The sequence below is a fragment of the Stegastes partitus genome, unplaced genomic scaffold (assembly GCF_000690725.1).
Source record: "Stegastes partitus isolate 25-593 unplaced genomic scaffold, Stegastes_partitus-1.0.2 Scaffold1612, whole genome shotgun sequence".
Lineage (NCBI taxonomy): Eukaryota > Metazoa > Chordata > Actinopteri > Pomacentridae > Stegastes > Stegastes partitus.
The window spans coordinates 120753-145575 of record NW_007579343.1 but is presented as its reverse complement, the minus strand read 5'-3'; the positions used below and the strand labels follow the sequence as shown (position 1 = coordinate 145575).

Genomic DNA, 24823 nt, shown 5'->3' with positions numbered 1-24823 from the left:
ATATAATCACTGCTCCATCATGAAGGCACATATCAGACAATAAGCACATCTGATGATTCCTTTAATTAATTTGTTGCCTAATGTATATACTTGTGTCATATCTGACATTTTTTTACTTTCAGCTGGAACCCTGGCAGTGTAAAAAGGATGTGGGAACAAATTAGGAACAAATATAAAAAATAATTAAAAGCAGTGTTGGCTTATTAACGTATCTTACAAATACAAGCTTTAATGCTAAAATCAGTTTACTGTTTTGGGGTGATATTGGTATGGAAAAAAATATGAAATAATTTTGACATTGTCTGTAGCCGGCAGGAAAAAAATGAATGAAGGAAGACGGGAGCCCATAGAGACCCTCGTCAGGGTGCACTAAGGGGCTTTGCAGGTCCTGAGAAATCCTCACACCCCTCCGTATCCCTCACACGTAACGCTCTGATGCGTAGCGGGTCTTCTATAAATACTGATGCCATTTTGTTAAGAACTGCTTCGTTGTCTGCTCCTTCTGAAGTTTTATGGGACAGAACTGATTTTCAGTGGGAGGTGTGTTTATACCCAGTGATCTATAAATCTCCACCATAACCTGCTGCCCAGCAGGTTAGCCGTTCAGCATTAGTTACCATGGCAGTGTACCCCGGTAAGAAGTGAACCACCATCATAGGACTGAAAACCCAGGATTTAACCTGAAGTTACCTTGCTAACCCTAAATCCTGCTTCGTAGTACAGGCCCCTGGTGCAGCGACAAGCACCTCAGGCTCAACACCACGAAGACAAAAGAAGTCATCATTGACTTTTCGACGTCAAGGACCAGATTGCGCTGAGGCCTGAGCATCAATGGTGAACAAGTGGAGCAGGTTATGAACTTTAAGTTTCTCGGACTGCACATCTCAGAGGATCTGGGCTGGACTGTGAACACCACCCACATTGTCAAAAAGGCCCAGCAGCGTCTCTTCTTTCTCACAATGTTGAGGAGGAACAAACTCCCTCCACCTCTGGTGACAAACTTTTACTGCTGCACAATAAAGTGTCCTGTCCTATGGATGCACAATGTGGTATGGCAGCTGCACAGCATCGGAGAGCAAACAACTTCAGCAGGTCATCAAGATGGTTCAGTGGATCACTGGCTCCGCACTCCCACAACTAGAGGAGATCTACTTAAGTCGTCTCCTCCGGCGGGTTAGGGTTCGTCTCCTCTGACGGGATACAAAGATCCAGAATGACCCCACCCACCCAGGACACTCTCTATTTACCATCCTCCCCTCTGGCAGACTCAAAGTCATGAGAGCCCATACCAACAGACTAAAACACAGCTTTTTCCACTTGAGTATTTTGGCCATCAGACTAAACACAATGTTTGGCAAACACGACACAATACGCATCATCACAAATGCACCATCCCACTGTGAAGCATGGTGGTGGCAGCATCATAATGCGGGGATGCCTCAGGACAACAGACCCTGAAAGGCTTGTAAAGGTAGAAGGGCAAATGAATGTAGCAAAGTATGGACAAATCCTGAAGGACAACCTGATGAAGTCTGCAAGAGAACTGCAAATAGGGAGAAGATTTCTGTTCCAGCAAGGCAGATGTTCACAAAGCAAACAACCAAAGCTACACAGAAATGATTTAAAGACAACAAGATGAATATTCTGTAGTGGCCAAGTCAGAGCCAAGACCTCCATCCAATTGAGAATTGGTAGCTGGGCTTGAAAATGGTCAATTGTAACGGCCTGCACTTACGTAGCGAGCGCTTTGTTACCTTAGTGGTACTCAAAGTTACCATTCACGCACACATTGATACACCAATGATGACAGAGTTGCCATGCAGGGTGTCTGCCTGCCATCTGGAGCACCTTGGGGTTCAGTGTCTTGCCCAAGGACACTTCGGCATGCAGAGGGGATGAGGATCGAACTGCCAACCTTGAAATCAGTGGACAACCTGCTCCACTATCTGAGCCACAGCCGCCCCATAAGGGCTGCTCAGTCATGATTCCCTTGTAATCTGACAGAGCTCGAGCAGTTTTGCAAAGAAGAATGATTGCAGATTGCAGTGTCCAGATCAGCCTTGCATTATTGAGCCTGATCCACATAGACTCAATGCTGTAACTGCAGCCAAAGATGCCTCTAGTAAATACTGACTTCAAGGGGTGTATAATTATGTACTAAACACAAATTTTTCATTTTATATTCTAATCTTGTTTGTACTACTGTTGTACGTACAGCAAAACGACAATAAACTTGATTTGATTTAAACAAAATATAAAAAAGGAGGCAAGGCCTCTCCATGTCGGTGGAGAGTCCTTGGCTCAAGTGGACGAGTTCAAGTATCTCAGGGTCTTGTTCACAAGTGAGGAGCGGATGGAGCGTGAGATTGACAGACGTGTGCAGCGTCTGCATTGTTGCGGTCGCTGTCCCGGACCGTCGTGGTGAAGAGAGAGCTGAGCAAGGAGCAAAGCTCTCGATTTACCGGTCAATCTACGTCCCAACTCTCACCTATGGTCATGGGATCTGGGTAATGACCGAAAGAACAAGATCGCGGATACAAGTGGCCGATATGAGTTTCCTCCGCAGAGTGGCTGGGCACTCCCTTAGAGATAGGGTGAGGAGCTCAGTCACGCGGGAGGAGCTCGGAGTAGAGCCGCTGCTCCTCCACGTCGAAAGGAGCCAGCTGGGGTGGCTCGGGCATCTTTTTTGGATGCCTACTGGGCGTGTCCCACTGGGAGGAGGCCTCGGGGAAGACCCAGGACCATAGACTGTATAAAAGATGGACGTAGCAACCAGCCCTGAAAAATGAAGCCAACCCGGAAGTGTCAAAAACCTGCAATATCACCATGTCCACTTGTTGCTGGCTCCAAAAAGCCCTGGCTCCCATAGACTTGAATTAGAAAAGAAGTGATCACAGATCACGAAATACCGCATACAGCTCAGGATTTTTTTTAAATTAGTTTTCATAGTCAAATTCAGAGATCAGGTGGCCAATCTGAAAATAAATCAATACTGAATTTTTAAAAAATCGTCAAAATTTTGCGGGGCAATGGGCGTGGCTGGCTTGATTGACTATCAACAGCGACGAATCAGACGAAGCGAGCAGAAGGCGGTAAATGTGGGCGGGTAGAGAGGGCCTGCCTCTCAATCCGTCTGACCAATCACTGCTCCTATGGTTCCGCCCTCCCCTCCGATGATTTTTGCGTCACTGGCTCCAAAAATCCAAGATGTCAACCAGGAAGCAGCAAAATCCTGGCTTCATTTTCTCAGTGCAGAAACCAACGGGTGACATCATGGTAGCTACGTCCATCTTTTATACAGTCTATGCCCAGGACACGTTGGAGAGGTTATGTCTCTCGACTGGCCTGGGAATGCCTAGGGGTCCCCCTGGAAGAGCTGGCGGAGGTGTGTGCGGATCGGGAAGTCTGGGCGGCTCTGCTAAGGCTGCTGCCTCCGCGACCCAACTCCGGATAAGCGGGATGAGGATGAGGATGAGGATGAGGATGAGGATATGGATGGATGGATGGATGGATGGATGGATGGATGGATGGATGGATGGATGGATGGATGGATGGATGGATGGATGGATGGATGGATGGATGGATGGNGGATGGATGGATGGATGGATGGATGGATGGATGGATGGATGGATGGATGGATGGATGGATGGATGGATGGATGGATGGATGGAACTGCCAATGTTATCCCGCAGTGGTAACAGTGATTTCTCCAGAAATAGAAATCTGTTTTCACTTTGATAGGAAAGTGTTGTTGTTTTTTTTTTTTTGTAAATTCTTGTCAAAAAAAAGTCACATGATATTGACCATGATTCCATGTTGAAAAGCAGCAAAAAGGGACATTTTTCAAGACGGGTGAAAACTTTTTATAGGCACTGTAGACACTGCTGAACTTACTTCAGGGTTTGTATGGCCAGGTTCAGAGAGTTGTACAGGGACGGCTCTCCTACACACACAGTGTCCACTGCCTTCTTCAGTGCAGCAATGTGCTTCTTTGGATTTCCTGATGGTGAAACAAAACATATCACTTTACACTGAATGTGCATTATATCACAGACTGGTAGCTATAGGTCACAGCTGATGAGAAGTGAAATATTTGAACACATGACACAGGGTGATGCTCACCGCTATTTACAAAGGAGACACATGGCATATTAATGCCACAATATTGTTGTGATTTAAAGATGTCAATTTGACATTATCTACAGAAAAATGTGTTGAAAGTCAAATGTAAAGCATTCCTCTGAGGGGTAACATGAGCACTTTACATGATCCTCACCTGCCAAGTCAGTCAGCTTCTCAGCCCTTTTGTTCTTTGTGGTGATAACGCCCACCTGAAAATATGCAATTCATGAAGTAAGGTCACAAACAGCATGAGCAGCCTGCTTAACGTCCAGTATGCAGCCAGGCATAACTTTACAACTGTCTGTTGTCATTATGAGTCACTTAACATGGTTGATTTTATGAGATAAGAGTGATTACTGGTTTGTCTAAATAATCTAGCTAAATGCTGACAAATTACATCTGACAGCACCAGTCAAGAGTTTAGACATACCTTCTCATTCAATGGTTTTTATTTCTTTTATTTATTTTCCACATTGTAGATTAATGCTGATGACATCAAAACTATGAAAAAACACATGTGGAACTATGTAGTAAACAACTGTCAAACAAACCAGAATGTTTTATATTTTAGATTCTTTAAAGTAGGCCCCTTTTGATTTGATGACAGCTTTGCACACTCTTGGCATTCTCTCAGTCAGTTCATGAGGTCAACTCCTGGAATGGTTTTCAATTAACAGGTGTGCCTTGTCAAGAGTCAGTTTGTGGAATTACTTGCCTTCTTAATGTGTCTGAGACCATCAGTGGTGTTGTGCAGAGGTAGGGTTAGTACACAGTGGATAGCCCTATTTGACTACTGTTGTAATCCACAGCATGGCAAGAACCACTCAACTCAATAAAGAGAAACAGTCCATCAATACTTTAAAACATGAAGGTCAGTCAGTCTGGAAAATTACAGGAACTTTGAATGTATCCTCAAGTGCAGTTGCAAAAACAATCAAACATTTTGATGAGACTGGCTCTCATGAGGAGCACCCCAGGAAAGGAAGACCAAGAGTTCAAAAGTTCATTAGAGTCACCAGCCTCAGAAACCGCAAATTAACAGCACGTCAGATTACAGCCTACATAGATTCTTCAGAGTTCAAGTAGCAGATAAATCTCCACATCAACTGTTCAGAGGAGACTGCGTGAATCAGGTCTTCATGGTCGAACTGCTGCAAAGAAGCCACCACTGAGGATGAACAAGAAGAAGAAGAGAATTGTTTGGGCCAAGAAACACAAGGAATGGACATTAGATCAGTGGAAGTCTGTGCTTTGGTCTGATGAGTCCAAATTTGAGATTTCTGGTTCCAAGTGCTGTGTCTTAGTGCTCAACACCTCTGGGAAGTCCTTCAAGACTGTTGGAAAACCATTCCAGGAGACGACCTCATGAAACTGACAGAGTGCCAAGAGTGTGCAAAGCTGTCAAGTAAAACAGAACTACTGTAAAGAATCTAAAATATAAAACACATTCTGGTTAGTTTAACATTTTTTTGTTTACTACATACTTCCATGTGTTCTTTCATAGTTTTGATGTCATCAGCATTAATCTACAATGTGGAAAAAAAATTAATAAATAAAAACCATTGAATGAGAAGGTATGTCCAAACTCTTGACTGGTGCACCAACCACTTTTGTCACCTCTCATAGTCACATTGCAGCTTTAATGCTGACAAAGTAAGAGGCATGGCTACAAAAACAAGTGCTCTTGCCAACAGATTATTCAAAAAATAGATTCACAAAGCAGAATATGGCATTATTTTGCGAACAGTCAACAGTCATTATGAGCTCACCCACAACACAGAGCCTAAGTTAATGGTCATGCATTTTTGCGATACCAATGACTTGGTAATTGGTGGCATTTTTTGGTAATAAAATGTATATTAATTAGTGTTAGGTCTGTTAGACTGGTGTGTTTTTTGTTGTTGTTGTTGAATTACCCCTACGATCACTTATTTGTGGGAATTCATAAATATTACTAAAGGAACACCCTAGTATCTCTGCTTTCTCATCCATTTACAACAGCAGTTACCTACCTCTAAACCATCTTACAGTACAAGCTAACAATACATCCATCCATCATCTATACACCTGTTACGGCTGCCGGCCCTTCCTTCTTTGTTGTGTGTTTTTTTTTTTTATTATGGAAATTTCAGTGTGCCGTTGCCGATTGTGGATTGGGCCAGGGCAGATGAGCGGAGTCAGGCCAATCACGCAGGACCCAATGAAAACACTGTCGTCAGTTGGCAGGTCTTCATTGCGTAACAAGGGCGAAAGACTTCCCAGCACTTGCTAGATGCAAGTACATATATTATTGGAGTCTTGTCTTTGATGCCATTTGTGCAACAACAGGAAAAAAAAAAAAAAACTTTATTTGTGGAAAGATGAGAATCTAAAATGTTAACTGTAAATTATACTGCACTAGTTATATATAAAGTTTTTGATGCACATTTGTAATGTTGCTTGTCATGTCATTGATCAGATTGCTCTGCAACAGCGTATGGACAATATGAGGATGTCATTCATGTATTCACATCATACGTGCACAATAAAAAAAAAAAAGAAAAGAAGATGGTAAACAAACATCAGAAATGGAGAAAGAAGAATAATAATAAAGGCGGTCTATACCCAGTTGTGATTCTGAAACCAACCTTTGCAAATCTGACTTAAACTCTAACAATACAGAGAGCACTGATGGCCTTGATACAAAGACAATCTCAAGTCTAGATAACTATGAAAGCGAAGTCCCCATACAAACTCAGAAATTGTTGAAGAAGTTGAGTCTGTTGATGAGATGAAATCTGAGTACACAGCTGATACGCCTGAAAATGGCATTGAAACAAGCAGCAAAGAAAACACTGAAGCTGAATCAAGCAATGATGATGTTGCTGCTAATGAATCTGAATCCATAAACAATCCTGATAGTAAAGATAACGCGTCCGTCTCACTGCCATCCACTGAGGACTTCAATGAGGATTTAAAGAGCTCGTCTGAATCAGATTCACCTGCAGCCATCGAATTGGGCAGCGATGAACCTCCCAGGAAGGATACTGATGAAACTCTTGAAGAGGCAGCTGAGGCAGTCGCAGATGATGGCGAGGCAGGAGCCGAGACTGAACAAGAAGGCTTTTATCAAGACAGAACAGGAAGTGAGGAGCTGAATGGTGACTTGAAGGAACCTGGAGATTCAGTTGAACCAGACATCTCGTCGCACTATGAAAAAAGCGACGGTAACAAAACGTCGTCATTAACAAGTACCACAGAGGTGTTGGACTCTGGAGGGAGTGTTGAGGCTGCAGTGCAGGACTAACAGTTGGATAATGCGGAAAGCAAAATATCAGAGTACATAGATGAGGTTGAAGAATCAAAAGCTAAAGACAAAACAGAGGCGATCAATACTAATGCCATGTTAGATACACCACAGTCTCAGAGTGGTTCTGGCATCAAGCAGAAGACAGGTGTTCCACAAGACTCAGAACATAAAGACAGTCAACATGTTAAGGAGAGTGAGTCATCTCTTTGTTCTTTGGATGAGCAGCCGAATGACAGCCAAGACAAACATGAGAACAGTGATTTATCTCGACCCACCCAGCTGCTCAGCGATGAAGACGACGGTGAAGACGAGGAAGGGATGTCTTTTGATTTTGATGAAATGGACATGGAAGCAGCTATAGAATCAGAACTTTCCAAAAACTCTGAACAGGAAGAGCTCGAGGTGGGAGCTGAAGTCGTGTCGTATGAAACGGTCAGTGGTAGTTCGGGGCTGTGTCAAAGTAAAACTCAGCCAAATGAAAATACACAAGTCAAGCCAGCTGAAAGCAATGATGACAAGTGTACAGTTGATGGGGATAACCACGTCGATGCACTAGATGAAAACTCAAATCCTTCTTTGGTTAATGTAGAAGCCACATGTGAAGAGGTGGAAAATGTTTGTGAAGAGCAGGAAGACAAACCTAAAGAAGAAGCGGGTGTAGCAGATGATCCAGGGCTCGTAGCAGAGGAAGGGGAGGTGTCGAATGTTGGAGGGTTAGGTGTGGCTGCAGAGAACATCAAACAAACTGTATGCTCACTAATAGAGGAAGGATTAGATGCTGTCAGGCATGAGCTGCACGGTGAAGATGTGGATTTACCAAAGGGTCCAGTTCAAGTGGTCAGCAACCAAGAGGCACCACAGCCAGGAAAGGATGAGAAGAAGAGTAGCAAGAAAGGCAAAGGCAAGGGCAAGGAGGACTGTAAGATGTCTTAAGTTACAGATGGCTTATAGTATAGTTATATATTGATTTGCCCATCACTGTTCTTTGATTAGCTGTTTGCAAAGCCGTAACAACACCTCTTAATGTTCACTAGGGTCGCAGGGGGCTGGAGTCTATTAGCTGACTCAGGGCAAAGGCAGGGGAGCTATCAGTCCTTCTCTATATTAATAAATACATTTTATCTTCTATGTTCTGCCATCTACTATTCCATTACTTCTCTCGATGCATTCACATGTTTGCTGTTGTACTGTTTCAGTATTGACACTGTCAACACTATTTGGGAACCCTACAATACCAGACCTACACTCACTTTTGTATTGAATATGATTTTTTGTCTCCAAAAAAATCTAATAAAGCATGGAATATGAGTGTAAAGCTTTATTACAGCTTGGTGTACACTATGCACAGAACTCAGAGACATACCTGACTGATGGGATTTTGGTCAAAATACCCATCAATAAATGCTTCCATCAGCTGTAGAAGAAAGAAGAAAGGAGATGGTGCTTTACAAACAGTCATAGCATATGGTTGCAGGTGTAGTGTGTGATGGGTCTAACCCTGAGTTTACCTTTAGAGTTGAGGTGAGGCGGTTTGGTTTCAAATCCTGGTCTTCCATACTGCGTGAACAGTCAATCACCACAAAAAGGTGACGCATCTAGACCACAGCACAACTTTTAATGTCTTGACATTTTTAATAAAACATGACATTCTATTTTCCTGATTACAAAACACACTAATTTCTACACTACACTTGATTAAGGGAGAGTGAAGTGCAGTATTCTGTAACCAACATGTTTTTCATTCCAGTGCCTTTCAAACAGATCAGTTTAACAGTGAAGAGCCAATGCTCTTGGTGCAACAGTCATACATCATATTGGTGCCTTGAAACTGCAATGTTTTTGACAAATCTACAACAAAACGAACAAGTCATAAGTAATGTGCTGCTGTGCTACTCATAACTTGTATGTTACCAGTATATTGTAAAACAAGAGTTTTGTATCAGTTATTTTCTTTTTTTATCTTTATATTTTTGTCTGATGATAATCTTTAAAACTGAAATCCTGTTCCTGTGACAGTATTTGTGGAATGCCAACTACAGTGAACATTCACTCCATATGGTAGATCAGGTATGAGGACTTTTCTTATATTAAACCACTGCAAAAATATTAATAATGTTACAGTTTTGTTGCTGTGGAAGACCACAGCTTGCTTTCTGCGTGTAATACTTTCTGTGGGGACAATCACTGAACAGTAATTTTAAAAGGTATAATTTGTAAAATTGTGAAAGTACATCGAACAATTTAATCACTGTAACTGAGCCAATTTTCCAGCCAACATTAAGAGCCAGTGGTTAGCAAACAGCTTCACCAGCATATAAAAACATTGACTGTATTTTGGTTCCAGAAAACTGTTTAAAATTTGCTTCTCCACTAGGGAGGATTCAGAACTTACTCACCATTCCCAGCCTTACTTGTCCATGGCTTTCTATCACCCTGAGGTACGCAAAGTGAAGCATGTGAGAGAAAATGACATTGTTCTTGTAGGTGCCATACAGATTACCTTACAATGCTTTATTTCTAACTCAAATAGCAGCCAATGGGTCTCAATTACATCATTACATATCTGAGTAAGAATACACAAAACACTAGCAATGTGTGTTTTAGTAAGCTTAAGAATAACAAGTAATTGTTCATCCAGTCATTCTAACACACACCTTTTCCTTTTGGACTGATAGAGGATCTCCTCCACTGTGGCTTTGAGGGAGCCAGACTCGTCCTCCTTCAACACCTCCCTGGAAGACACAAGAGCTGCTAAACAAGCTCCATGACAAGACCCGTCCCTCCACAGTGCCCCAGCTCACCATGTCCTCTCATAGCCTCCTTCCCAGCGCTTAGCCCTTTCTGGTTCTTCATCCATGGCTTCTGCCGGCAGGGAGTTCAACACTACCAGCCGAAGAACCGGGAAACAAAACTGCGCATTTGTAGTGCAGGCACAATAGAACTGATAATTATTGATTTTCCGAATGCAGTATTACAGAATACACTATTGATTCCTAAATAATTATGGTCTACAAAGTCGACAGTAAAGAAAAAATAAGTTACAAATTCTTCCGTTGCAGGTACACTGAACGGACTTTGGCATTACACTTGGTCAAAACACAACTTTTAATTCAGGCGTCGTCACTAATAACAGCACATTATTTAAACCTTGACCAACGTGCCGCTATTTGTGTCGCAAACTGTACAAAAGAAGCGAATAAACATACTGTTTTCAACCCAGAAAGGGACAATGGACGTCAAAAAACATTCTGGGCTATAAATGTGAACTAATGACAGACTCAGTAACTGACCAGCACCGCGTCCGACCCGCTGCCAGTGAGCCGACACACGCCGCCGTGAAGCGTCGACCAACGGCGTCCTGTCACTTCAGCAGCTATCAGCTAGTGAGCTGCAGCTAGTCAGTTAGTTAGCTGATAACTAGTCAGCTCGTTAGCGGTTCTCTGAGGAGCTTCAGTCAGCCCGAGGCGTCTTACAACGACGTATCCGGGTCCTTCCACTTCATTACTACCACACAGCTCACTTATCCACCTAAACTCGCTACAAACACAAGAGCAGCACGGCGCCTTCTGTTGGTGCAACAAGAAATGTCTTCCGGAAGGAAACGTGTACGCCAAGCAAACTATCCAAGCAGCTGTCGGTCGACCTGAATCGCATCGACTATAGTTAACGAGTGCACGATTAGCATAGCAATTGTGATGTTCAGCTCTCATGGAAGTGAGCAAACTGTAGGCAGTGGCAGCATATTACTGGTATATTCTGTTCCACCAGCTCACGGGAAACGCTGCTATCAGCACAAAATAGGAACAACTCAAAGAAACTGACAAAGTGGTATGATTGTTTATTTTGCCTTTGAATAATGTGGAAATGAAATTATTTACAGGAAATGACAGTTATAGACAAAATTTACTAGCACACGGAGCATCAATGACTTAGTTACATGTAGGTTTTTCCTTAAATATCCACCATGAGAAAACACCGTAATAGTTACACAATTTTATGGAAAGTAGCAGAAAAGTACAGAAAGGCTTGACCACAATAATTTTAAAGTTACAAATAAACATTATTTTTACATTGGAAGGGGAGTCACCTTAGGATGCCAACACATTCATGTCTCATCTTAGCTGTGCCTTCATTTTACATGAAACTGCCAAACTTGTTTTGGTCTATTTTTAAAGCTATAAAAGACACTATGAAAACCTCTCACATTACATCTCCTTCTTAAAACAAACAAAAAAAAACAATGCATTTTATACATATTCATTGTTATTAAAAATAGTCCTTTGTGTAGCTAAGAGAGGTATCAGAGTTGGTCAAAGACAATCATTAAAAAAAATGCACATTTTATTCACCCCTTTCCTTGTGGAAAATCCAGATCAGCTGATTTTTAAAAAAAAAAGAAGCAATAAATGGCAAGGGGCTACCACCATAGTAATCACAAATACTTTAGTGATAAACTCACACAATAAAAACAGCTGGGTGGGAAACTGCAGATTTGTGCTGTTCTCTGCATGAACGGGGTCGCAGGTGAAGGTTCAAGGTCGGCGGTCATATTCAATGATCTTTCTCTTGATGTGTGACAGTTTGGACCTGAGATGTTTACACCTCTTCTTCTTAATCTGGTAGTTTGATGACTGTAGAAGGTACATAATGATTCAATTAAGAATTTAAAGAATTTGATTTTATCACATCATCTCTTTATTATTTTAAGGCAACTGTAGTTCACTGTATGGAACAACAGTGCTGAAAATCTGAATATATGCCTTACCTTCTTTAGATTCTTCAGCCTGGTGTATTCATTCATGACATCCTGAGATTAGAAAAAAATGTTATTATTCTCAAGTGACCACTCAAAAATTCACAACTTTTATGCTAAACAAAAGAGTCCAAGCCATTTCACCTTGTTTTTGGTCCACCTTTGCTAAACCTTTATCATTGTATTTTCAGTAGCAGTAGAGAAATCCACAGTTTAATGAGTGTAAATGGCAATGAAGAAAACTTTAATATATCACTTCTGTAAATCTCCTGCAAAACCTTCTGCAAATTACACCACCTCTATTCATGGTCTGGCATAGGAAACTCTGTTCTAAACTAAATGTATTGTACACACTAGTTTAATCCTGATAGGGAAAAAAGCAACATGTTTTTTTATAGATTGCCAAGAACAGTTTAATGTATTTTTGCCTGCAGTCGATGGCCAAAGGTTAAATGTGAATCATTTTCCTGAAGATGTTCTCATTATGGGGCTGCAAGGTGGCTCAGTGGTTAGCACCGTCGCCTCGCAGCTAGAAGATCCCCAGTTCGCGCCCTGTTAGGACACCTGGGATCTTTCTGTGTGGAGTTTGCATGTTCTCCCTGTGCAGCGTGGGATCTCTCAAGGCTCCCCAGCTTCCTCCCACAGTCCAAAAACTTGTTGAGGTGATTTGGTGATTCTAAATTGTCTGTAGGTGGGAATGGGAATGTGCTTGGTTGCATGTCTCTCTGTGTAGCCCTGTGATAGACTGGTGACCTGTCCAGGTGAACCTGCCTTCACCCTGAGTCAGTTGGGATAGAATCCAGCCCCCCTGTGCAAGTGAGGATTAAGCAGTGTATAGATGATGAATGGATGTTGTCATTATCTGACCAATTAATCATCCTTACTTGAACGCTATTCTAATTTGTAGGCATAATCACGGACAGAGGTGGGAAGTAACAAAGTAAAAATACTTTGTTACTGTACTTAAGTAGATTTTGCAGGTGTCTGTACTTTACTTGAGTATTAATTTTTCTGACGACTTTTTACTTTTACTCCCTACATTTGAAAACAAATATCTGTACTTTCTACTCCTTACATTCTCAAAACTGGCATGTTGCTTGGTTCAACCTCCGCGGATGACGACATGACGTAAAAGACAAAACAACAAAAGTCTTTATCTTTCCCAGCAATGTGCAATTTGTCACTGAAGCTCAACACACCCCTGCCTGTCTCAGCTGCCTGCCAGAGGCTTTTAACACTGAAGGACTGATTTTCAGACCCAAAAGGGCAAGAACTGTGAGAACCAGCTTCTACTGAGGCTCAATAAAAGATTTTGGTAGTCTTGAGAAGATGAGTGTTTCCATGTTGATTATATTGTTTAATGTTTATAATGTTGCTGAAATGGAAAACTGTCTAGTGATGTTTTTCTCTGTACCAGCACTGTGCAGGTTCTTAAAGGATGAAAACAATCCTATTTTGTGTGCTTAAAACTTTCTTCGTTTTGCAGAGTTATTAAAAGAGACATCATGTATCATTGAAGCTAAATATTCATTTTTACCATTTACTTTTGTACTTAAGTAAATTTCTGAACCTGTACTTTGTTACTTTTACTTGAGTAAAGGAGTTGAATCAGTACTTCTACTTTTACCAGAGTCTGTTTTTACACAAGTATCTCTACTTCTACTTAAGTAAAGAATGTGAGTACTTTTGCCATCTCTGATCATGGATCATTGACAAGTGAACTAAAGGAAGACTGGCCAACCTCACTTCAAAGGAAAAAAACTCAAAGTGGCACAGCCGCCTCACCAGAAACTGTGGACTGCCCTCAGGGTGTCGGTCTAGCTCTCTGTCCATGTCAGCTAACTCCTGGTTAAAGCTGTCCAGTTCAGCCTGCAGGCCTTTGTACTCATGGTGATCCCGGTCAAACTCCTGTTTGTAGCTCAGACGCTCTTGCTCATCCACAATGGAAGGAAACAAGCTATAGATGAGACCATAATTAAACATACTGTATTTTATTATGTTAACTAGTAACACTCTTTATTGGATACATTTGGTGGTGTGCATACCAAATGGAGTTGTGCTTAAGAAATGTAAAAAAAAACAAACACCTCAGTTATTTACCATAACAAGAAGAGCAGGTTAAAATATTTCACATAATCAAACTGGTTATTATATCCCAGCACTTCCACTCACACACTGAAGTCCTCCTCTTCCAGGTCATCTCCTGATTCCATACCAGTATCATAGTCCTTTAGCTGGAGTTTCAGGCCTCCAACAGAGCTGCTGATGTCTGAGTCTCTGCAAATAAAGCAGTTGATTCACATAATTTTATAGCAGCCGTGTCAGTTACCCTTTATATATAAGCTGTCGCAAACACAGTGGACCCTCTTCAGTTTGCCAATATGGCAAATAAGTTTGTAGACAATGGTGTTCACGTGGTCCTCATCTTCATCCTCCAGCGCCTACACATTCATTCAGGAATGTAGGACCTTTAACACAGTCAACCCAGATCTGCTGCAGGACAAGCTCTTCTAGCTTAGTGTGCTTCACTCCACCGCAAGTAGATCACAGGTTTCTTTACTGACGATAGGCAGTACATGAAACTGGGGAAACATGTGTTAGGCCCCCTGACCATCAGCACGAGTTCTGTCAAGACTGTATGCCTTCCTCCCTCCTCTTCTATCTGTACACAAACAGCTGCTCCTCCAGTCATCTGTTGATCTAGCTCATGAAATATGACATGGGGACACTGTTCATCTGGTGACCTGATCATGGACTACCTCAGTACTATTTACGATTTTTAGTGCACATTGTTGCTGATTATTGCACATACTCGCTGACCATTGCATACACAGCTGATGTTGCACTACTTCTTATTTTGTACAGTATATTGCCTTTATTTGTCTTTTTTAATTTAATTTAATTTGTGTTTTTTTTCTATTTTATCTTTTTGTTATCTATTTTGTATTTAGATTTATATTGTTTGGCATCTGTGGTGGATAGCAAAGAAAGAATTTCATAGTACAGGGAAACATGTTTCCATACTGTACACATGGCAATGAACACTTTGTTGCTTCCCCAAGTGAGGGAGTTTATATATCTCGGGATCTTGTTCATGAGTGATGGGAAAATGGAGCGCAAGGTGGACAGGCAGCTCGGTGCAGGCGCTGGACCTGACTGTTGTGATTAAGAGAGAGCTGAGCTGATACAAGCGGTCCAAATGAGCTTCCTATGCAGGGTGGGTGGCCTCAGCCTTAGAGATAGGGTGAGGAGCTTGGAATCTGGAGGGAGCTCGGAGTAGAGGCGTTACTCCTTTGCGTTGAAAGGAGCCAGTTGAGGTGGTTTGAACATCTGATTCTGGAGGTTTTCCAAACATGTCCACCTGGGAGGAGACCCCGGGGCAGACCCAGAACCCGCTAGAGGGATTATATCTCTCGGCTGGAAAGCGTCACCGGGGGCAGGAAAGTCTGGAATGACCTGCTCCACCTGCTGCCTCCGTGACCTGACCCCGGATAAGCGGAAGAAAATGGATGGATGGATGGATGGATGGAATTGAACGTATATGTAGGAGAGAGTGAGTTGTAAAATCTTTACCATCAGGTCAGTATTAGAGGACCTCTGCTTAAGCAACAGCTCAGGTTTAGCCTGACAGTTAGCTTGCCCATTGCAAGGTTAGTTAGATATTTGTCAAGAGTAACTTAGCACTGGCTGGGCAGTGCAAATATACCAAAAATGACAAAACAAAGTTACACGATACGATGCACAACTTACCCTGGTAGGTAAAGGGGTTTGCTGTGGTCCAGCTGGTCCAAATAGTCCCTAGACTTCCCAACTTTATCATTGTGGTCACTAACAAGCACCTCTGGTCCGCCAGACACATTGTTTACCTGCAGCAAAAAACAAAATCATACAGTTGAAACCAGAAGTTTACACCCACTGTATAAAAAGACACAACCTTTTTTTTCTCACTGACATTAAATCAGACTAAACTTTCCTGTTTTAGATCAGTAAGGATTACCAAAATTATTTCTATTTGTTCTATTCAGAAGTTTACATACATCTCCTTAGTATTTGGTAGCATTGCCTTTAAACTGTATGACTTGGGTCAAACATTTTGCGTTTCCTTCCACAAGCTTCTCACAATAGTTTGATGAATTCTGGCCCATTCCTCCTGACAGAACTTGTGGAACTGAGTCAGGTTTGTTGGCCGCCTTGCTCTACACACCTTTTCAGCTCTGCCCACAAATGTTCTACAGGATTGAGATCAGGGCTTTGTGATGGCCACTCCAAAACATTGACTTTGTTGTCCTGAAGCCTCTTTGTAACTAATCTGGCGGTATGCTTTGGGTCATTGTCCATTTAGAAGACCCATTTGGGCCCAAGCTTTAACTTCCTGGCTGATGTCTTGAGATGTTGCTTCAATATTTCCACATAATGTTCTTTCCTCATGATTCCATCTATTTTGTGAAGTGCACCAGTCCCTCTTGGAGCAAAACACCCCCACAACATGATTCTGCCACCTTTGTACTTCACAGTTGGGATGGTGTTCTCAGGCTCGCAAGCTTCCACCTTTTTCCTCCAAATGTGACAATGGTCATTATGGCCAAACAGTTCAGTTTTAGTTTCATCAGACCACAGGACATGTCTCCAAAAATGAAGGTCTTTGTCCCTGTGTGCATTAACAAACTGTATTCTGTCTTTTTTATGTTGCTTTTGGAGTAATGTAACTTCTTTCTTCTATAACTTCTTCTCTGAGTAGCCTTTCAGCCCATGTCTGTACAGGACTAGTTTCACTGTGGATAATGACACTCTCTTACCAGCTTCAGCAGCATCTTCATAAGGTCTTTAGCTTTTGTTCTGGGGTTAATACACACATTTCTCACCAAAATATTTCATCTCTGGACACAGAACCCATCTCCTTCCTGAGTGGTATGATGGCTGGACATTCTCATGGTGTTTATACTTGTATATAGTTGTTTGAACAGATGTACGTGGAACCTTCAGGCATTTGGATATTGTACCCAAGGATGAACCAGACTTGTGGAGCTCTACAATTCTCTTTCTGATGTCTTGGCTAATTTCTTTAGATTTTTCCATGTTGTCACAAAAGGAAGCAGTGTGTTTGAGGGGTGCCTTAAAATACATCCACAAGTGTGCCTCCAGTTAACTCAAATGTTGTCAATTAAGCTATTAAAAGCTTCCAAAGCCATGACATCATCATCTGGGCTTTCCCTAATAGTTTGAAGGCATAATAATCTTAATGTATGTAAACTTCTGACTTTGAAGAAAGTAATAAAAAATTCCCTCTCTCATTATTCTAATATAGACTGGTGACCTGTCCAGGGTGTCCCCTGCCTTCGCCCTAAGTCGGCTGGGATAGGCTCCAGCCCCCCCGCGACCCTAGTAAGGATTAAGCGGTGTATAGATGATGGATGGATGGATTTTTCGAATATTTAACAAATAGAAATAATTTTGGTAATCCTAACTGACCTTAAACAGGATAAGTTTAGTCACATTTAATGTCAGACAGTGAGAGAAAAAGGCTTTGTACATTCTCATTAGAGGTTGAATTACTGTGTATTTAAATCTGAAGATCATTTTTTGTGATCCTGAGTATAATTAACAAAGTTAATTTTTTATAGTTAGATAAAGTTAAAGATATATGATGATACTACATACATTTTTAAGGGTTAGGGTTCAGAAACACTTATACAAGATCAATGTAAAAATAATAACATTAAGGCTGGGACTTTAATGCAATAATTTAGATTAATCAATTACAGAAAAAAATAACATGTTGAAACAATTAACGCATTTCATCGCACCTTTCTCAGTTCCCTAATTTCTGTCACACCAGTAACACTGATGCACACACTTCAGCCTGTAGGTGGTGCTAATGCACCTAAAGTTCATTTGCCACCCGTGACAAAGATGCTCAGGATGCACCGGTTGACGTCAGCGCACAAGAACGTTTGGAACAGTGATGAAGACAAGACACATGGCTTGGCTTGTTGGGCAGAAAGGTTTTGCCTTATTGAGGCCTGATGCTCAGCGTCCACAGGGGCAATGAGCACACGGACAACGCTATGATGCCTCATCGCTTGAAACTCCACGTGATATTCCAGAACATATTTCACTACACAATGAGTGGGAAACGAGAAACTGACAGATCCTGTGGACACGTAGCGTGAGGCAGCTTGGATAAGAGCATGGTGGTGTGCAAACTGTACAACAAGGAGTTTTAAGACAAAAAGTCTTGAAATTTTGAATATAATCGCTATAACTGCACTTTGAGTTTGCACTAATCTGTGAACATAGTAGACAAATAAAAAAATGCAGATAAATATAGATTTTTAAAAATCAGCATTTTTGTTGTTTAAGTTCACTTGTTGTTGTTTGTTGTTTAAGTACACGTCCATTCATTGATTCAGTCATCAACCAAAATGTAGTTGAATTAAAAAACTTGTTTATTGTGTCAGATATTGCTTTTTGATAAAAATGCAGTTAATTGAGATTAATTAATTACAAAGCCTCTAATTAACGAGTTTTTTTTTTTGATCACTTCCCACCACTAAATAATACATAATATTGTGCTTTTCAAGACACTCAAAGATGTGCTTTACAAAGTAGGCAAAAAATACATCAAATGTGGTGGAGAAAAGAGCATATAGGAAAGGAGATTATGTTAGTTAAAGTCGTTGTTCTTGTGTAACAAAAAACCTGATGATGACATCCGGGTAATTTAATCTAAGGCCAGGGAACAGCAGCTGCATGACAAAACAACCTGCATCACAAATTCTGAAAAAGAAAAAGGTAAGCATTCAGGTCAAGTCAAATTGAGCTAACTATTCAGCTGTATTGTGGAAAGTGCAGGAACCAACATTTCTGAATCTTGTGTGATACTAAAGACTAAAAATAAAGATATTTTGGTATCAACTGGTTCAATGCTTACCTCTCCCATTTTTAAATGTATCTAAGAAGTCACATAACTTTATGAAAGTTTAATACTAGATCTCTAGTGTTCCTCTCTAAGGACAATAAGGTTAGGCTGGTGAGTAACTTATATTGCTTGACTTTTTACCATTATTTCCTTGCAATAAAATCATAGTAACTGTATTAACACACTAAGAAACCTATAATGTTTTTTTTTCCCCCTTTATGCCAGTCATTGTACATTTTTTAAAATCTATTTTTTCCTCCTACAAAAGTTTGCTTGCCTCAGGTTTCAGTCAGGTTTATCTGAGACTCCTTTCATACCTGTTTCAGTTGAAGCTACTCTCTATATGAGGAACACTGCTTGTGTGAGCCATTCACCAGGACCAACCGGTTCCTCTACTTTTTCCTGCATGCCTGAATTCCACCGATACTGTCACTACCATCAGCAGGAAGTCTGAGAGAGTATCTCTTAGCCAGTACAACTGCTGAAATATCAGGTTTGAAAGCAGACTGCTGGGAAAGTTTACACACTTGAATTGAAAGCTACGCGACTATGGAAGTAGTCTTCAGGTAAACACTTTAATTTGTGCCACTGCCGTCAGACAGCAAACTATGACAGTGTTGTTACTGGAAATGTAGTTATTTTGGACATCCAATAATCAGGATTTATAAGTGTTGTTTAACTGCTGTATATTCAGATAGTTCTAGTATCATTTATTTTTAGAACCCATCATCCTGCCAGCACAGCACAGAGTGGCTAAACAGACCACACCCAGAAACTGCAAACGAAACCATCCAGCCCTGCCCCATGTCTCCAACTCACAGACAGACTGACGGACATTGGGCATACTATGCCCCTCAAAAAGTACAGCACAGTACAAAACACTTACAAAGTACATGTGTTTTAAAGTAATGTCTGCTTTAGTTTTGTGGTGGCCTTGGTTAGTTTTGTAAAGTGCTTTGAGTACAGCTAAGGTAGAAAAGTGCTATATAAGTGCAGATCATTTATCATTTACCATTTAGTTCACTGAGTTTTAAAACATTTTTAACTAGAATTCTTAGTTTGTTGAACTGGCCTAATGTCCTTATTTTATTCTTAGTTCACTGAATAAAATTAGATTTACCTGACTTAGGCTTTTGCTGTTAGGCAAACATGTTGTTCACATGCTGACCTACAAACACAGTCACATACAGACTCACCCATTCCCCAATACTGTTGTGGAGACCAGTATTGACCACCTTTACTTCCTCCCAGAGAATGCGGTCCTCGCCCCAGCGCCTGATCTTTGAGCGAGTCTTGACTGCAAACACCAGCAGGATGATGAGGGCAACAAACACCAAAAAGCCCAGTACGATAGCTATGGCCTGCAAGAACCACAGAACATCAGTGAGCTGAAATTAAATTCAGTAACATGGATAAATAAGTAAAAGGGAGGCCTGGAGATGGGAGGTAACACAAGACTGACACTCATGAAAACTAGGTCTGAGCGAACAGAAAAGTTGATGTAAGAATCTACTGCTACAGTCGTCCTCAAATGTATTCATACCCTCCTATTAAAGAAGGAATAAAACAGCTGTGACTGAAATAAGCTGAAATTGACAAAAGTATTAATAAACAAAAATTTCATGAAAATCATGACATTGCTTTTGAATTGTGGTCAAAAGAAATATTAAAACAACAAACAAAAACAAAAACAAACAAACAAAAAAACACACAACCAAGCATGATGGGACCCGTAAACTAATATTTTGTTGAACAACCCTTTGAGGCAATCACTGCAATCAAGTGTTTTCTGTAACTCTCAATCAGGCTTCTGCACCTGTGACAGGTATTTTGATTATGGACCACTTCTCATCAGCAAAGTGCTCTAATTTGTCTGGGACAATTATTATTATTATTATTATTATTATTTTAATTATTCTTTTCAACCACAATTCAAAAGCAGTGTCTTATTCCACTAAATTATAATTTAGCTTTTCTTTTAAAAAATTTCTTATTACTTTTTTTCAGTTTCTAGTTATTTGAGTGACTATTGTGAATTTTGCCTTTTCTTTAAAAGAAGGGTATGAATAAATTTGAGGACGACTATACACGCCACATTGTCATTTCTCCAGAATTTCCCAAACACTCAAAAGAGGTATTGCACCAAGTGCTTAGAGCAAAAGAAATTAGTCATTTGACATGGCAATTTTACTTTATGTTCATGTAAGTAACTAGGTTTATCAGCTTTCTTTAGGAAGTGAATTTCTTCATATAAACTAATAAAAATCCTTATAATGTGCAGTTATGCTTATATAAGTGTGCATGTTCATGGCAAAAGAAAGTAGACAGGGAAAGTAGCTTTTTAATATTTTCTGAATTCAGTTAGTTACTTAAGTCCATGTAAGCACTCGTCCTATTTATCCATCACAGTGATTGTTTTGGCAGCTACAGGCATGTATCATGTAGTGGATTACCTACAGGTCCTCCATAAAGTTACAAGTATTCTGTCAAGTTGGTTTTTAGGTCATAATGAAATAAATGACAAGAAAAAGACAAATGCAACACACCTCTTGGGGCTCCACCACACAGTAATGGTAGAGGTACTGGTTGAGGAAGATGCCCTGGGCCTGGGTCTGAGTCTGGTACTGGGCACACAGCTGGCGGACTTGGTTGTAATAGACAGATCCTGTGGACTGGGCTGTTGGGTTCACAGCCACCAGATACACAATAGTGGCAATGATCATCAGAAATGCCAAGATAGCGCAGATAATGATGGTTGCTAGGTAGAACTTTGATGAGCGGGCAGCATTTTGCCTGGACACAACCAAGACAAATATGATGAGCACAGCTATGAAGGTAATGGCAGCTATGGCAATAATAAAGCCTTTGCCAGCTTTGGGATCCATTTGTGTTCCATAGCCATAGGAACCACTGCTGCCTACACCACCGCCATACGAGCCACCAAATGAGCCGCCATACGAGCCGCCATATGAGCCACCAAATGAGCCGCCATATGAGCCACCTGGCAACAAGCCGGTTCCACCTCCCAGACCCAAGAGGCTCATATCGTAGTCCCAAGCCAGGGTGGAGGCAACACACGCAAACACAGCCACACACATGACGATGATGATGATGCATAATATCTTCATCACACCCGGTGGCGATGTCCAGCGATAGAAGTGAAGCATCTTTTCTCCTGGATAGTAGGAAAAGGCTGGGTTGGACATGAGCTCACTGTGCCTGTGTCTGCTGCTGTGGCTGCAACAGAATAAGAAAAAGAAGCTGTGGTCAGTGCCTACATTTGAGACATGGTCATTCAGCTACACTAGACAAAAGAGAATAACGGTATACTGTCCACAGCTCTGAAAACAGCAGAGTTGGTGAGTTTTTATGAGGTTGCGCTCATCTGATGGCTCTCATTTTTTCTGTCCACAGAGACACAGTGTACAAAATATCACAAAAATGTCCATCTTCATTTCTTAGAGGCCAAAGGAGCTGACTTCAAATTTGTAGGACAAATGTTTGTCATTTTGTCATTAACGAATATCAAAAAGGTTGAAGATTAATATGTTGTTGACTGACTAACTCATTTCCAGACTTTTTAAAGAGTTTCGGATAAACTGAATCAAATGAGTCAAAACTAAAAATACTAATAAAGTATAATAAATAAAAGCTGCCATATTTTCACATGGGATCTTGGCTACCAATACACCATAGTCACCAGGATTTTGTCGCCAACAAACTTGCAAATTAAGCCTCGCAAGCCTCACTGCAGCAAGGACTTTTCAAAAGCTGCATTCATTTTCAACAGCAGCTATTCATCAAGATATACACCAGTTAGCCACAACATTAAAACCTCTGACATTTATCACCATCTTAGAAAATATCATTCTGCTGGGAAACCTTGGGTTCTGGCATTCATGTGCATACTGCCCACCTAAACAGTGCTGCAAAGCATGCCCAACCTGCATCATAGTAACACTGCTCTCTGACACCAGTGGCCCACCACACTGACAAAACTGCTCAGAAAATGGCTTGAAAAACAAGAAAAAGGAGCACAAGGTGGTGACCTGGCCTCCAAACTCCCCAGATTTTAGTTTGATTGAATACCCATGGGTTACGCCTGAACACGCCAAATGTATGGAGGACCTTTGGATCCAATGGGATGGGGCCAGGTACTACAGGACACCCCCAAAAGTCCATGTCCATACCCAGGTAGGTCAGGGCTGTTTGGCACACCGTGTAGTGTGTGTATTTTTTGTTTAATTTTTTTGCTGGAGAGTTGACACAGTTAAACATCATTTTTGGTTGATTTTTTAAAATAAATTATTAACCTCAAATCCCTTTTGCTGTCATTTATAAATCCCACAATATTTCTATGGATTTTACTGATATTTTCATATGGTGATACAGGCAGGCATCTGGAGAGACTGAGGCAAAACAGGCATGTTTTCCAAACTTTAAAAAGCCACAGAAGTATGTACACAGAAAAAAATCACAATGCTGTCTGGAAGTTAACACTGTTTAAATCAGCGCACTCAATACATTACAGAACAAAATGCAGGAGTGAGGGATAAATGTAGGTCAACTCACTGTTTGCTACCACTCGGCTGGTGTGACGGGTGGCTGTGCTTGTTGCTCGGCATACTAAAATGCAAAGGGAAAAGACACAGTGACTGATCTTGCACATGAAAACACACTGACCATCTTTGCTGTGGTGTCACATACCAGCAGCCAGCCTTTTGTTGTCCCTCAGCTCATGGGCATCTGACACTAATTTTCTGTTTATTTACCAGACATCAGGTAGCCATGTGTGTTGAATGTGTTGTCCTACCTCACCTGCATTCATGTATGTGCTGTTTGAAGGTGAACTTTTAGAGAAACTGATTGAATTACATAAATTAGCACTTAGAATTGTATTTGAATTTATGTGCTAAAATGCAGGGCTGGGTGCCATTTGAAATTACAAGTATAATCGCTAATATAACAGTTGTTGTAATTATATACTTTGACAACTACAAAAAATGTTTTTTCTACAAAACTTTGAGTTCTAGCAAAAGAAGCCAGACTATCAACTATTAACAAACACAACCAACCCTGCAAATGCTCTAAATAACACTGTCAACAAAATCAGACTGACAATATGAGAGCAGCACTGACTGGTAGACAGACTGGTGGCTGCTGGGAGACATAAAAAGACATGAAACACGCAAAACACTGTGCTTATGTTGGTATGATGATGATTTGTGAAGTAGGAAAGAAGACTAGTAGCCTGATGATCAGGTTGCTTCATTTAAAGTAAATCTTCAAATACTGACCTTCCTCAGTAAAGCTCTTGTTGCTTCTCAACCAACAGAAAAGGGCAGCCTGCTGCCTGAACTTCAGAGTTGTTTGTGACACAACAGACTGAGCTTAGATATGTATGCTGGCGCATAAACTGAAACTGTCCATCTTCAAAGTAAGTTGCTGACAACTGTTGAGTGAAACCAGAGTCCTGGGAGCCTGCTGCTGCTGCTGGGTCGCTCTTTTTGGGGTCCAGAGAGCTTTCAGAAGGAAAACACTCCACTTCTGGACTTCAGTCACATTGAAAAGCAGACTTCAACTGAATGCACCAGGTACCACCCTGCCTCACCACTACATCTCCAACTACAGCTCATTAGGACTGTGAAATCGGCTCACCTTGCGTGTCAACCTGGACCAGACGAACCCCGCAGCGACCTGACGACACCTGGCAACAAAACTGTGCGCGTGCTCTGGGAGA

At 41.1% G+C, this 24823-nt stretch overlaps 2 protein-coding genes across 5 annotated transcripts in view; both read right to left on the bottom strand.

Moving 5' to 3' along the window:
- gtf2h2 (general transcription factor IIH, polypeptide 2) overlaps positions 1–15893 on the bottom strand; it is a 19933-nt gene extending 4040 nt beyond the window's left edge. Inside the window, exons 1-9 of one of the 3 annotated variants that reach the window (XM_008300954.1) lie at positions 15881–15893; positions 10702–10930; positions 10213–10322; positions 10066–10143; positions 9808–9844; positions 8920–9006; positions 8775–8825; positions 4277–4331; positions 3895–4000 (exon numbers count right to left, since the gene is read on the bottom strand). In XM_008300954.1, the coding sequence (XP_008299176.1) occupies positions 3895–4000; positions 4277–4331; positions 8775–8825; positions 8920–9006; positions 9808–9844; positions 10066–10143; positions 10213–10268 (470 nt within the window). In that variant the 5' untranslated portion in view covers positions 10269–10322; positions 10702–10930; positions 15881–15893. Of the gene's footprint in view, positions 1–3894; positions 4001–4276; positions 4332–8774; positions 8826–8919; positions 9007–9807; positions 9845–10065; positions 10144–10212; positions 10323–10701; positions 10956–15880 lie in introns of those variants that run through there. The other 2 variants (XM_008300953.1, XM_008300955.1) reach the window with 2 other exon arrangements.
- On the bottom strand, positions 11234–24823 carry oclnb (occludin b). Of its 2 annotated transcripts, none has more exons than XM_008300956.1 (9): positions 24742–24823; positions 23656–23709; positions 21630–22320; positions 20280–20444; positions 15915–16030; positions 14337–14441; positions 13950–14121; positions 12177–12218; positions 11234–12042 (listed from the first exon to the last, which is right to left on the bottom strand). In XM_008300956.1, exons 2-9 carry the CDS (start codon positions 23706–23708, stop codon positions 11944–11946), a joined length of 1443 nt encoding a protein of 480 aa, XP_008299178.1. In that variant the 5' UTR covers position 23709; positions 24742–24823; the 3' UTR covers positions 11234–11943. The 2 variants fall into 2 exon arrangements, with proteins under 2 accessions (XP_008299178.1, XP_008299179.1); XM_008300957.1 differs by lacking the exon at positions 24742–24823 and adding an exon at positions 24381–24696.